The 13,514-nt window shown below is 40.5% G+C and overlaps 1 protein-coding gene across 1 annotated transcript in view; it reads left to right on the top strand.

The window, feature by feature from the left end:
- Positions 1 to 10,400, top strand: part of xirp2b (xin actin binding repeat containing 2b) — a 161,192-nt gene extending 150,792 nt beyond the window's left edge. Inside the window, exon 8 of the mRNA XM_059966249.1 lies at positions 498 to 10,400. Coding sequence (XP_059822232.1) covers positions 498 to 10,400 — 9,903 coding nt within the window. The remainder of the gene's footprint in view (positions 1 to 497) is intronic.
- The last annotated feature ends 3,114 nt before the right edge of the window (positions 10,401 to 13,514 follow it).

Below are 13,514 nucleotides of genomic sequence, written 5' to 3'. Positions count from 1 at the left end.
GTATTTGTACTAACTTTGTCTTGCTTCTTTTTCTAATTTAACATTTCTTTTCTCTGCTGCACATCATTTTTTTTGCCATTTCCTTTTATCATGTAAATATTAAATTCCACCCTTTCATCATTCTCCCCTACATATTCCTTTGTTCCATTAAGTCATAAAATTAGGTGTGCAAAGAAACGGTTGTGGAGAATTTAAGGATATTTTGAAGGAAACGCGCAGGTAAGAACTCACTTCTACGCTGTGATGATTCATTAACTACAGCTGCCAGGAAATAAGAGAACCTAATTTTAATATCTGCAGCAGAGAAGCAATTTGAAGAAGTAACACGATATTTTGTCTTTGTGAGATTTAGAGCGTTTGGTGAAACAGTTTGATGAAAATGATGTTGTAGTGCATTGCATGGAGATTGATTTGAAACAGATGTCCAAACAGCATGTTGGATATCAGCGCCGGAATACTCTGCATAGTTCAACCTGCTTATTGACTTTTCCATAAAGGCAGAACTTAACGTTGAAGATATGGAGTGGCCTCCTCTTGTCTCCACATCCAACATTTCTGCAAGAGTGGGCAAGCTTACTGAAGTTGCCACATTGAGAGAAATAGAGAGTGCAGCTGCTTCATTTTCTGTCAATTCCAGTAACCGTGGGAGCATGGAAGAATTCCCTCCTCCTCCGCCGGAGTTGCTCAATACACCTCCTGAAATAAATTTGTCGCCGCATCCCGAACCATCCCCTTCCTCAAGAAAACAAGTCATTCCCAAGGACCTATATGCCAAACAAAGGAATCTGTACGAATTGAAGCGTTTATATAAACATATCAACCCTGAGATGAGGAGGAACCTGGAAAAGGAATTAATTCAAGAGATCAGTGAGATTGTGACGAACGAAACGAAAGAAACCAATGTAGTTGGGGATGTACAGCAGGCTCGATATGTTTTTGAACAAACTGGTCTCAGTCCTCAGAAATGTGTGAGCCCAGAGAGGGAGTATTTAGAATGGGATGAGATCCTCAAAGGGGAGGTGCAGTCCATGCGCTGGATGTTTGAGACTCAACCCTTAGATTCCATCAAGGATGAATCCCCTGATGAAAGCAATGGAAAATGCATTTCCCAGCAGGAAATGATAGCAGGAGGTGACGTAAAGTACACAACTTGGATGTTTGAGACGCAGCCTATCGATACTCTCGGTGTAAGTCCTCCTGATTCTACAGAGATCACGGGCAAGATTCCCGAATTAGCCAGAGGAGATGTTCGCACTGCCACCTGGTTGTTTGAAACACAGCCGCTGGATTCCATGAATAGGAAGTACCAGGAAAGTGATCAGGCCGCAGAGACTACTGTCACTAAAGACATTACCGCTGGTGATGTCAAAACTGCAAGGTACTTATTTGAAACTCAATCCCTTGACACACTTGGGCACTTAGATTCTGTTGATGAAAGTAACTTCCTGCAGTTAAAATCTGAAGTCGAAGAAATAAAAGGAAATGTGAAGAAGACACTGAAGTTGTTTGAAACCCAGCCCCTCTATGTTATTAGGGACCAGGCTGGTCATGTGCTGGAGATCAAAACTGTTAAAAGAGAGGAGATTGAGAGAGGTGATGTCACGACAGCTCGCTGGCTATTTGAAACTAAACCTTTAGACATGATTAATAAGGATGTTTCAAGTATAAAGGTTGTATGCGGGATCTCCAGGGAGGAAGTTAATCGAGGCGGTGTCAGCAGGGCTAAGTGGCTCTTTGAAATGCATCCACTGGACAGCATCAAAGAACAGGTAGAAACAGATTCTTCTACCAAGTATAAAGAAGAAATCCTTGGTGCTGATGTGAGCAAACAATGCTGGATGTTTGAAACACAGCCAATTGACTCACTAAAAGACAATGACAATGCAAGGTCAGTAGAAATGGAAGAAATAATAGGGGGAGATGTACGTTCAACGAAACATTTGTTTGAGACACTTCCTATGGATGCCCTGAAGGACAGCCCAGACATAGAACAGCTTAAACATACGATTGCTTCCGAAGAACTTAAAGGGAACGTGAGACATCAGACTTGGGTTTTTGAGACCCAACCACTTGAGACGATCGGGGAAGAGAAAGTAAAATATACAAAATCAATCCAACTCGAAGCAATCAAAAAAGGTGACGTGAGCAATTATAGGCAGGTGTTTGAAACCATGAATTTAAGTCACATTGATGAATCGAAAAAGATTCAAGTGGATGGTGTAACCAGTGGCGCTGTGCGGTCTAATAGGACTTTATTTGAAACAACTCCACTATATGCCATTCAAGATAGTGCTGGACACTATCATGAAGTCAAAACTGTGAGGAGAGAAGAAATTGTGAGGGGTGATGTTCGAACGTGCAGATGGATGTTTGAGACGACTCCTGTTGATCAATTTGATGAAAGTATTCAGAAGTTTCAAATAATCAGGGGGATATCTAAGGAAGAAGTACAATCTGGTGATGTGAAAACAGCCAAGTGGCTCTTTGAAACACAGCCACTTGATACCATAAAATATTTCAACAGCGCAGAATGTGAAGAAATCACTACAAAAGAGCTTGAGGACATCAGAGGGGACGTTCAAACTTGCCGATGGCTGTTTGAGACTCAGCCAATGGATGCTCTCTATGAAAAGATAGATGTTAAAGATGAAGTAAGTGAGATCCAGAAAGGCGATGTGAAAACGTGTACGTGGTTATTTGAAACACAGCCCTTAGACACAATAAAAGATCACTCAGAAACATTCATCACAATGCGAACCATTCAGCAGGAAGAGATACAGGGAAGTGACGTTCAGTTAGCTCGGATTCTATTTGAGACTGAACCTCTGGGGAATATCCAAGGGGAAAAGAAGGAAGAATTTAGACAAATAACTGAAATAGATATTCAGTCAGGGGATGTATCCCGTAAGAAATGGATCTTTGAAAATAAATCCCTTGACTTGATTAGCTCCAGTTCAGAAGAAACTTTGAAGAAAATTAGATCTGTGACAGCAGAAGATATTCAGAAGGGTGATGTCATTAAGTGTACCTGGCTTTTTGAGAATCATCCAATAGATATGATCAGAGAAAGGTCTGAAGAAAGAGAAAATTTTTGCACAGTCAAAGATGTTCAGGGTGGAGATGTTGGTAAAGGACGCTTCATTTTTGAGACCTTCTCACTGGATCAGATTAAGGAAGAATCATCGGAAAATACACATAGTAAGAAATTTAGTATGGATGAAATAGAAAAAGGAGACGTCAAAAACTACACTCTGCTGTTTGAAACCCAGCCGTTATATGCTATTAAAGACAAGGAAGGGTGTTACCATGAAGTGACGACAGTTCGGAAAGAGGAAGTGATCACTGGGGATGTACGGGGTACCAGATGGTTGTTTGAAACTAAGCCTTTAGACCTAATTAATGAAAATGATGAAGTATATATCATCAAAGCTGTGACGCAGGAGGATATTCAAAAAGGCGATGTAACTTCTGCACGTTGGAAATTTGAAACACAACCACTGGACAAAATTGCAGATGATGAGAAAGTAATCCCAAAAACAATCTGTGACGTGCAAGGTGGGAATGTGAGATCAAGTACCCAGCTATTTGAGTCCAACTCCCAGCAGAAATATGTCAGAACAGTCAGTGTCAGTGAGATTCAACATGGTAATGTTAGGACAGCCACTTGGCTTTTTGAAACTCATACAATTGATGAGATAAAAGGAGAAGATTCAGAGTATAAGGAGATTAAGACCGTTGAGCGAGAAGATGTACAAAAAGGAGAAGTGAAGCAGGCCATTTGGCTTTTTGAAAAGCAGCCACTGGACAGCATACAGGAGGTTAATAAAACATCTACAAAAATACTTCAGGAAGATATTCCACAAGGAGATGTTAGAACCACAACCTGGCTTTTTGAAACGACACCTTTGCACCAGTTTAATGAAAGTCCAGTAGAGAAGCCAGAAATAATGGGGAAAAATATTAAGGACACCCTTAAATCTCTTTATGATTGCAAAATCCTTCAATCCCGGGGAATCCTGATTGAAGCAAATGAAGTTGGAAATGTCAAAATGGCTAAATATCAACTTTTGAATCAAACCTCCCCAGAGATACAAAAAGAACAAATTGTCAGGGGAGATCTGCAACATATCATGATGAAGTTATTATCCAAGAGAGCAACTCCAGTGAAGGGAATTACTGTTGACCATGATGAAAAAGGCAACATCCATTTGACAACAGCACAGCTTTTGAAGAGAGCAACAGATATTGATGTAAATAAAGAGGAAATAATTGGTTGTAATATTCAGCAAGCAATCGACAAGCTTTTAAATCAAGACACTACTGCAAAGAAGGGAATTCTAATTCAAGAGAGTGAAAAGGGGGACATCAAAATGACAGTTTATTCTCTTCTCAACAGGACAGATTACACTAAAGTCCACCAAGGTGAAGACATTAAAGGAGATGTTCAAGGGGCAATTAATAAGCTTATAAATACACCTCAGAACAGTGGACTTTCTCAGAAAGTTAAAGTAAATGACATAGAAAAAGGAAATGTTCAGTTCTATACAACATGCATTGAATCAGGGGCATTGGACTATCTTAAACTCCTTCAGCTGGAGACTGATGAAACTGTTGTAGTTCAAGAGGAACCCGAGGAAATGATTCATGGTGATGTCAAGGCTGCTAAAAAAATGCTTCAGATGCAACAAATGCAAATTGAACGGACAGTTGCAGAGTCTGAGATTTTATCTGGAGATGTCCAAAGTGCAATGTTGGCTTTTACCACAGAAAAGCAAAATATATCTCCCAACACTGAAAAAGAAGAAATTATACCTGGAAATTTAAAGGCAGCTTTGGATTCACTCAATCAAACCATTAGTCAACCCATACTTGTAGAAAAGGAACCAGTTGTATGGGGCAACTTATCAGCAACTCTCAAGTCTCTTGAAGATGCAAAATGTCATAAAAAAGATGTCAAAAAGTTTGTTGGTATCCCAGGGGAGATTAAAGGCACCCTGGATTCATCACAGAAGTCAGTAATTAGTAGAGTCAAAGAAAATGAGGAAGATGTGGTGTGCGATGACTCCACTCCTTTGGAAGAGGCTCAAAGTAAAATGAAGCACATTGAAAAGGAAATCATAATGAAAGGTGACTTTCAAACCACAACAGCAAGTGTGCTGGAAAAAAGTTCTGAAAAGATAGCATTCCCACACCAGTTGGGCAAAAAAGGATGTGTGAAAGCTACAATCCAAAAACTACCAGACTGGTCACAACTTCACACCAGTACATCAGCAGGAAGCCAAAGTAACATTGTAGTGCGACGTGAAGGCCAGAAACACATGTCTGTAGCAAAAAATATTGAGGATAAAGAAGATGCACTGGCCTGCATAAAATCACATTTAGCAGCTCAAGAGCGAAATAATATCAATATTACCAAGCACACTAATAAGGGAATTCAGGCAAAACAGAGCGTGAAACATCTTGTGAGTACACAAAATGTTAATACGAGAGTAGATCATCCAGTGAAAAGTTATCCAAGAGAGAAAACACAAACTGTTTCACTAACTGATGACCAACATCAAAATGAAGTTGTTAAGAAAAGCAGAACAATCTCAGATGTGTATGCAACCTCAAGTACCTCTGAACATATTGGTTCTCAAAAAGTAAATGTGACCAGAAACAAATCTACAGTTGACAGTAAAGAAGTTTTCTGTTCAGTTGATGGAAAAACACCTAAACAGTTTGTTTCAGTTTCAAAGAAAGTTCAGAAAACCTCCCATTTGCCAAAAAGTTCTGAATGTTTTGATATATCAAATACTGAAATTTGTGCAGGATCAGATACAGTTGTTGGACAAGTGGTGACCTGTGCAACCAACCAGGGCACTAATATCACTCAGCAAAGTGCACAGACGTTAAATCAAGACATTCAGACTTCGTCATTGCACTCAACTATAGAAAATGAAGTAGGAGCTAGAAATGAAATTACAAACATTAATGACTTGCGTAAGGCTGACAGCCTTAGTCAGGGAATAAATAAAGAACTTGTACCGATGGTCAAATCTGGAACAACTTTATTTGAAAAATCAAAAATAGCTACAAATGGCATGGGTAATAAAATTGACAAAACTAGAAGGGAAGTATTAAGCCATGTGAAAAAGGAGAGAAAAGCCATGCCTGATGATCAGTTTTCAGTTCCGCTGTATTCTTCGCCTGAACCTCCTCTTCCCCCTCCTCCTCCTCCTCCACCTGGAGAAGATGATGGTCAAATGTTTCCTCTCCCACCACCACCACCACCTATCATCCAAATGAAACCAGAGGTGTATGAAACAGAACTTCCTCCTTCTCCTCTCCCTCCTCCACCCCCTCTTCCCGTTAGTCCCACTAGAACTCTTGCACAGGTATCCTTAATCACAGGACACCTTCCTCCATCATCATTACAGTCTGATTTGAATTTACTACCGCCTCCAACCTCTTGCCCTCAGTCTCCTTCGGAACAAAGGAGATATGTTAACAAGGCATTGAAGCCGGAGTCAACATCAAAGATGCCACACCTTGAATATCTCCAGCCACAAGAGCAAATCAACAAGAAAGCAGCATCCATTTTAAAACCAAATGTAATTATGCCCGAGGAATCTGTATCATCAAAGCTGGGTATTCAACAGCAGAGTCAGGAATTGATGCAGGAAAATATTGTTCTGTGTTCATCAAGTCCACAGGCTGTACAATCCCCATTTCCCCCAGGAGTGTCCCTCAACCCTATTCAAAAACCAACCCAGCCAAAGGAACCAAAATCTCCTTCTGCTAGTAAAAGAGTTTTTGTACCACCTGCTCCTTCACCTACACCAGAAGCTGTAAAGCCACAATCTAAACCTTTTGTCAGGAAATTTAAAACTCCTTTAATGATAGCTGAAGAAAAATATCGAAAAGAGAGAGAAGAAATAGAAAAAAATAAAGCAGCAAAAATGACTTGGACTGTAAATACAGGGAAGGTAGCAACAGAGGAGTCAAAGCTCTCAACGAGGGCAGGACCTGAAAATGTGAAGCCTTCAGTCTTGTCGGCTGCAGCACGGGCTGCTGACCATCATCTAAATTCCACAGTTTTTCAGTTAATGGAAACAGAAAATGTGACTACTACTGAGAGACATGTCAGTCACTCAAAGCCTGGAGGTCTTACTGCTGAAGGCCATGCCCCTCGACCAAAACCAGGAGACTCGACTGCCAAGGGCAATCCAATCTATCCAAAACCAGGAGGCCCTATTGCTGAGGAGCATCCAATCTATCCAAAACCAGGAGGCCCTATTGCTGAGGAGCATCCAATCTATCCAAAACCAGGAGGCCCTATTGCTGAGGAGCATCCAATCTATCCAAAACCAGGAGGCCCTTCTGCTAAGGGACATCCAATCCACCCAAAACTAGGAGGCCCTATTGCTGAGGAGCATCCAATCTATCGAAAACCAGGAGGCCCTTCTGCTAAGGGACATCCAATCCACCCAAAACTAGGAGGCCCTATTGCTGAGGGGCATCCTGCTCATCCTAAAGTAGAGGGTCCCACTGCTGAGGGACATTCCATTCATCTAAAATCAGGCAGTACCTCTACTGAGGGACAGTCTCCTCGTCCAAAACCAGGAGGTCCCTTTGCTGAGAGACAATTCTTTCCTCCAACGTTAAAAGAGCCTCCTGCTGTGGATAGCATATCCACAGAAACAGTTACCTCTGCTTCTTCCTCCCAGTCAACACTGTTGTCAGCGTCCGAGCAGCTGCATCATATCTTAAACAATTCTGCAGATCTAGCAATTAATAAGGAAGCAACTTTAAACACACTTAAAGATTCAGTGAAAGACATTGAACAACACAAGGAGGTGCACAAAAAGGCACAAGCTGGTAATCTGAAATCTCAGTCAACATCCGAGCCAAAATTTAGGGTTAAAACTATCCAGCTTCCTAAAGGTGTTCAAAAAATGCAGGAAAAGAAAGTCGATGCATTGCCATACAAAATGGAGCAAAAGCAATATTTAAAAGCAGAAGAAAATATAAGTCAAAAGAAGGTTGCTATTAAGCAACAGCTTCAACAAAAACAAAATGACCATGTTGGTGTGGCAGAGAAAGAGCAACTTAACTTCAGTGTTCAGGATGAATATAGTTGCTCAGTAACTGAACAGAGAGACTGGAACATTGAAAGGATGGCATTGTCAAAAACACTTACAACAAACCTGACAGATGATCATGTGAAAAATAAGAGAGAGGTGCAACAGAATTATCAGCAGCCATACAGGGCTCATTTAGCAGAAACTCTGAAAACTCAGAACAAGAAGATGGGTGATGCTGGGTATAAAGAAGCAAAGAAAGAAAAAGAAAAGCAGCATCACGTTAAAACTCAAGGAGAAGCAATTAAAAAGGTTCAAGGAGAAAGAGTGCGACAGAAAGTTGACTTAGCAAGCCATGCAGTTCACCAAAGCCCGTTGGGCATGCAAGCACAAGCACAAAAACAGCTTGATTGGATGGAAAGGACATTTGGAGAAAATCAAGTCGAAACTAAATACAGCACCTTTCAGGCAAAGGAACAAGAAGTTTCTAATGGAATAAATGCAAGTTATGAGCAAGGGCTGGTCCCTGCTCACACCGAGGATGTAAAACAGGAGAACAAGGAAAGCAGAGAAACAACAGCATCCGAAAAGGAATTTGATAAAAGAGTTGCAAAGTATTATGTGGAAATCAGTGATAGTTACCAAAAACGTGAGGAGCTGCAAAACATTTTATTCAGAGTAATTCAGTTTGAAAGAGATAATGATAATATGGATTTAAATGTTATGAAAAGCTTTTTAGAAGGGGTTCCAACTTGGCTTACTGATGGCCATGAATTCACCATGAAAGATATCAATGGAAAGAATTTACAAAATATAAAAAAGGAACTAACGCAGATTAAAAAGAAAGCATTACTTAAGCTTGCATATTTTGATGAATTAATTCAGAAAGCATTGATATCTATTTCTGGTCTAAAATTGGAAAATGAAATGTTTCGTTCTGCCTCGCCTTCACAAAAGATATCCAAGATAAGTATTGGCTCGTGCAAATTAGAAAAGCAGGTGAAAGACGGTATAGAAGAGCAAGCATGTGAAAGTAAAAGGGGACAAGTGACCGAAGGTAGACTTGCAGAACAGAGAGCCCAGTCTCCAGCAATAAGAATGGCATCACCATCCCCGTCTTTCATCACTATTGAGTCGACAGCTAGACGCACAGAATCACCTCTTAGAACTGCTCCCTCTCCTCCACCTTCTCAGAAAACATACAGTACTCCATCCCCTATCCAAAGGGAAGCTACACATACACCCCCATTATCAATGTGCAACTCGGATATGCCAACGTCCAGAATCCGCACATTTTCAACAGCATCTTCTCCGACAAGGGGCAGGCGCTACGATCAGCTTGTCAAACTTAAAGATACTACTGCAAAACTATCACAGGGAATTTCACAACCTGTGCAGCCTACATTTGCTCAGAAAACAGAAAAGAGGTCAGAAATTATCCCATCGCCAGCAACTCTTCGGCGCCAGTTAAAGATTGACCCACCTGTTTTAGATATGTTACATAAATATGGATCTTCTGTAACAGAAATGTTTGAAGAAGCTAGAAGGTCAGAGGAAAACAAAGTTTATATGCGTAAAGAACCCATAGACATTCCAGAACGTCTGGGCTCTGACACAGAGGAGAATGAATCTGCCACCAAAAAACAGCAAATTCAAATGCCACAAGTGGATCTTGCAGAACTTGTTCATCAATTTGAAATGCCTGATCAAACAGATTATTTTCACGAGGAACAGGTCATGTTCTCTGAAAAAATGGGAAATGAGAATAAAGATGATTATTTTGGAAAAATAAAAGAGTTAGAAGAAGTCCCAAAGTTCGATATAAAATCTGTTAAGCCAGTGTTTGAAATTACTGGACAAATACCCATTCCCATGAAACATTCTTCAAGGGACAGAAAACCACTGAAAAAATCTCAACATTCTCACAAAATCAGAGATGAAATGAGGAAGGCAACACAATCCATGTTGTATCCCGAAGCAATTAATAAGCAGTTTGTATACGTGGATGGCTTTGAAACAGAAGCAATCAGCGCAAGAACTAACATTCAACACTCTGAAATGTTTTCCGGTATTGACTCCAGGCACGCCCCACCAACCTATGAAGATGTCATTTCGGGACAGGCTTTAGACATAGCAAATGATCAAACTCCTGAAGAGCTGTTGAAGAATTTCCAAAATACGTGGCAGGAAAGTGAACGTGTATTCAGGAGTCTTGGTTACGAAATCTCAGACAGCAGTGAAACCACCTGGCAAGAAGATGTACTTCATGAACATATGGCTTTGACTGGTAATCTGCATGAGAGTGTGGAGTCAAAATTTAGAAAGCATCAACACTAATCCTCGGTATTACAGATCAAGATTCTAATGGAATTTATACTTATTATATTTTAACTGATTTGCTGTGCTCTGTTATATTCTTCACTTTTCTAATGTGGACACAAATACTAACACTGATCTAAAATGGGTAACACTATTGATATTTAGCTAATAATGAAATCGGCTATAGTGCTGGTTGTCCACCGGTGACAGGAAACTTGTGCCGGGAGAGTTTTTAAAGCGGAAAAGCCATTGCACGGGGGCAGTTCCCCTTGCTTGGTCTCAGAAGTCCAGGTCCAGTGGTACGAACAAGCGTCACAAACTGTTGTCTTCCTTGGTTGCAGTGGATGACCATGACATCTTCTGTTCCTTGCCACGCTCTTCGCTCGCCATGGAGCATTACAGTTCTGCCTTCCTAGATGTTGGATCTCAGTGTAGATCTCATTGGCCCAGTTCACCGGAGATGACTTCACATGCTAGGACAGGCATGTCCCTGTCTCACCAGAGTGAGGCCACTGTCACATGCAAACAGGCGATATATTCCCATATAAGCAAATTAATCACTTCTGCATAGCAAATTCAACAACTTTTTTTTTTCCCTATACCAAAATCTTGCAGAATAAATATTTCACTGAGTGTTTCCAGAGCAGTGTGAAAAATAAAGTGCACACAGAACAAGAAAGAAAATAATGAGACTGGAAAGTATGATTGAAGAGGAGATTTTAGGATAAGTTTTGAAAGCAAGATGGAGCCAAAAAGGCAAAGTGTGTGAGGATCTGATTAAATTTGATGACTGAATAGCTATTGATAGTATAACAGTGCAAATAAGGATCAGGGTTGCAGACAGTGCTGGAAGAGAAGTAAGTATATAAAATGTCATTCTTGGAAAAAATCAGATTGGCAGGAAACAAAAAAGACCTAATGGTAAGGTCGAGTGAGAATCTGAACATCAATTCCCCATTTACATTTTATTTTATCTTATTGATATACAGCATGGAATAGGCCCAGCACTTCCCACTTTAATATAGTCTGTTCATGGGATGATTTACAATGACCAATTAGCCTACTAACCAGTACATCTTTGGACTGTGGGAGGAACCTGGAGCAAACTCACAATGTCATGGGGAGAATGTACAAACTCTTTACAGACCTGTGGTGCGAATTGAACCCAGGTCACCTGTACTGTAAAGTGTTACGCTAACCACAATGCTACTGCGCTAGTCCTCCATCCACTCCTAGTGAAGAGAAATGAGGAACTTCCTGTTTTCTTGGATGTATTATATAACTCCTCTGGTGAAGCACACATTACCATTATCTTTTATGGATTATTCTTATTTTCCACCAACTGCTTTTAAAGATTTATACACTGGCAGTGTTACAATCTGTATACTCATCATTTTCTCTCTGGTACTTCCTATTTGTATTGTATTCCTAGTTGGATTCTTGTAAATTATGTTACATCATGTTTTCAATGTTAAGTAATATTTGCGATTGGCTTGCCAACATCTTCATTTGTAATTCTTGTGTTCTACCCTTCATTAAAGTCACTTACATCCTTGGATGTTCCAACTAGAATTTGGATAAATCACACACAAGGGCGGCACGGTAGCATAGTGGTTACCGCAATACTTTACAGCGCCAGTGATCGTCAGTCCGGGTTCAATTCCTGCCACTGTCTGTGAGGAGTTTGTACCTATTCCATGTCACCACGTGAGCTTCCTCTGGGTGCTCTGGTTGCCTCACATCTTTCAAAGATGTACAGGTTAGGGTCAGTAAGCTCAGGGGGAGGCTCATCGGCCCTGAAAGCATGGAGACACGTGCAGTCTGGCCCCAGTTCGTCCACGGACTGTGTTACTCAGTGCTATAAATGATGCGTTTCTCTGTATGTTTTGACGTGAGGAATAAAGCACATTCACAAATGCAGTCTCGGCAGAGTTCTATAGAGCTGCAATATTACCTCTCAACTCTTGAACTCAATCCCCTAATGAAAACCATACTCTTTCTTAATTATCCTATGAATTTCTGTGACAACTTTGCAAAATCAAAATTCAAAGTAAGTTTTTTATCAAAGCACAGATATGTCACTACATGTAGCCCAGCCAGAATACACATAAATCCAAGAAACACAATGCAATCAATAAAAGACCAGACTCAACAGGACAAACAACTAATGTGCTAAAGGCAAACAACTGTGTAAACACAAAATATTAATAATAATAATAATAATAATAATAATAATAATAATAAAATAAATATCAAGAATATGGGATGAAGAGTCCAGGAAAGTGAGTCCATAGGTTGTGGTAACAGTTCATGATAGGATGAGTGAAGTTATCGATACCCTTTGGTCCATGAATCTGATGGTTAAAGCGTAATAACTGTTCCTGAACCTGGCAGCGCGGGTCCTAAAGCTCCTGTACCTTCTTCCTGATGACAGCAGCGGGAAGAGTGATTGTCCTGGTTGCAGGGGTCCTTCTGTGTCATTGAGCCTTAAAAACTCCCTCATCCTCTAGACTGATAAGAATTCTGCCATTAACCTAAAACTCTGCCTTCAAGATCCATTTTCCAAGGTATATCACTTCAGACCTTTCTTCCTCGAAAAAGTCAATCAGGCTCATGAGGTGTGACCTGTCCCTCACAAAGCATGCTGACTATTTGTAATAAGACTATGCTTCTACAAATCCTCTAAAATCCTGTCCTTAAGAATCCTCTCCATTAGTTTGCCCACAGATGAGATACGACTCACCGGTCCATAATTCCCAGAATTGCCCCTATTGCCCTTCTAGAGAAGCAGAACAACTTTTGCTACCCTCCAATGTTCTGCTACTACTACTGTGGTAAAGGAGGATGTAACCATTATTGGCAACGCCCCAGCAATCTCTTCCTTCACTTTCCATAGTAACCCGGGGTATATCCTGCCTGGCCCCAGTGACTTGTATATCCTTTTGTTTTTCTGAAGCTCCAACTTTACCTCTTTCTTAATCACACTTTTCCTTCTATGTGCTAACATCTCATTCATCAAAGTCCGGTAAGACGGTGCCATTATGTGGCGACATTTTGCATACAGCTCCAAAGGGAATCATCAAATATTTTTGCTTAGGACTCCTACAGCATAATTTTAATACATTTTTAAAA

This window comes from Hypanus sabinus, chromosome 4, assembly GCF_030144855.1.
Source record: "Hypanus sabinus isolate sHypSab1 chromosome 4, sHypSab1.hap1, whole genome shotgun sequence".
Classification (NCBI taxonomy): domain Eukaryota; kingdom Metazoa; phylum Chordata; class Chondrichthyes; order Myliobatiformes; family Dasyatidae; genus Hypanus; species Hypanus sabinus.
This window is presented reverse-complemented; position numbering and strand designations above follow the sequence as displayed.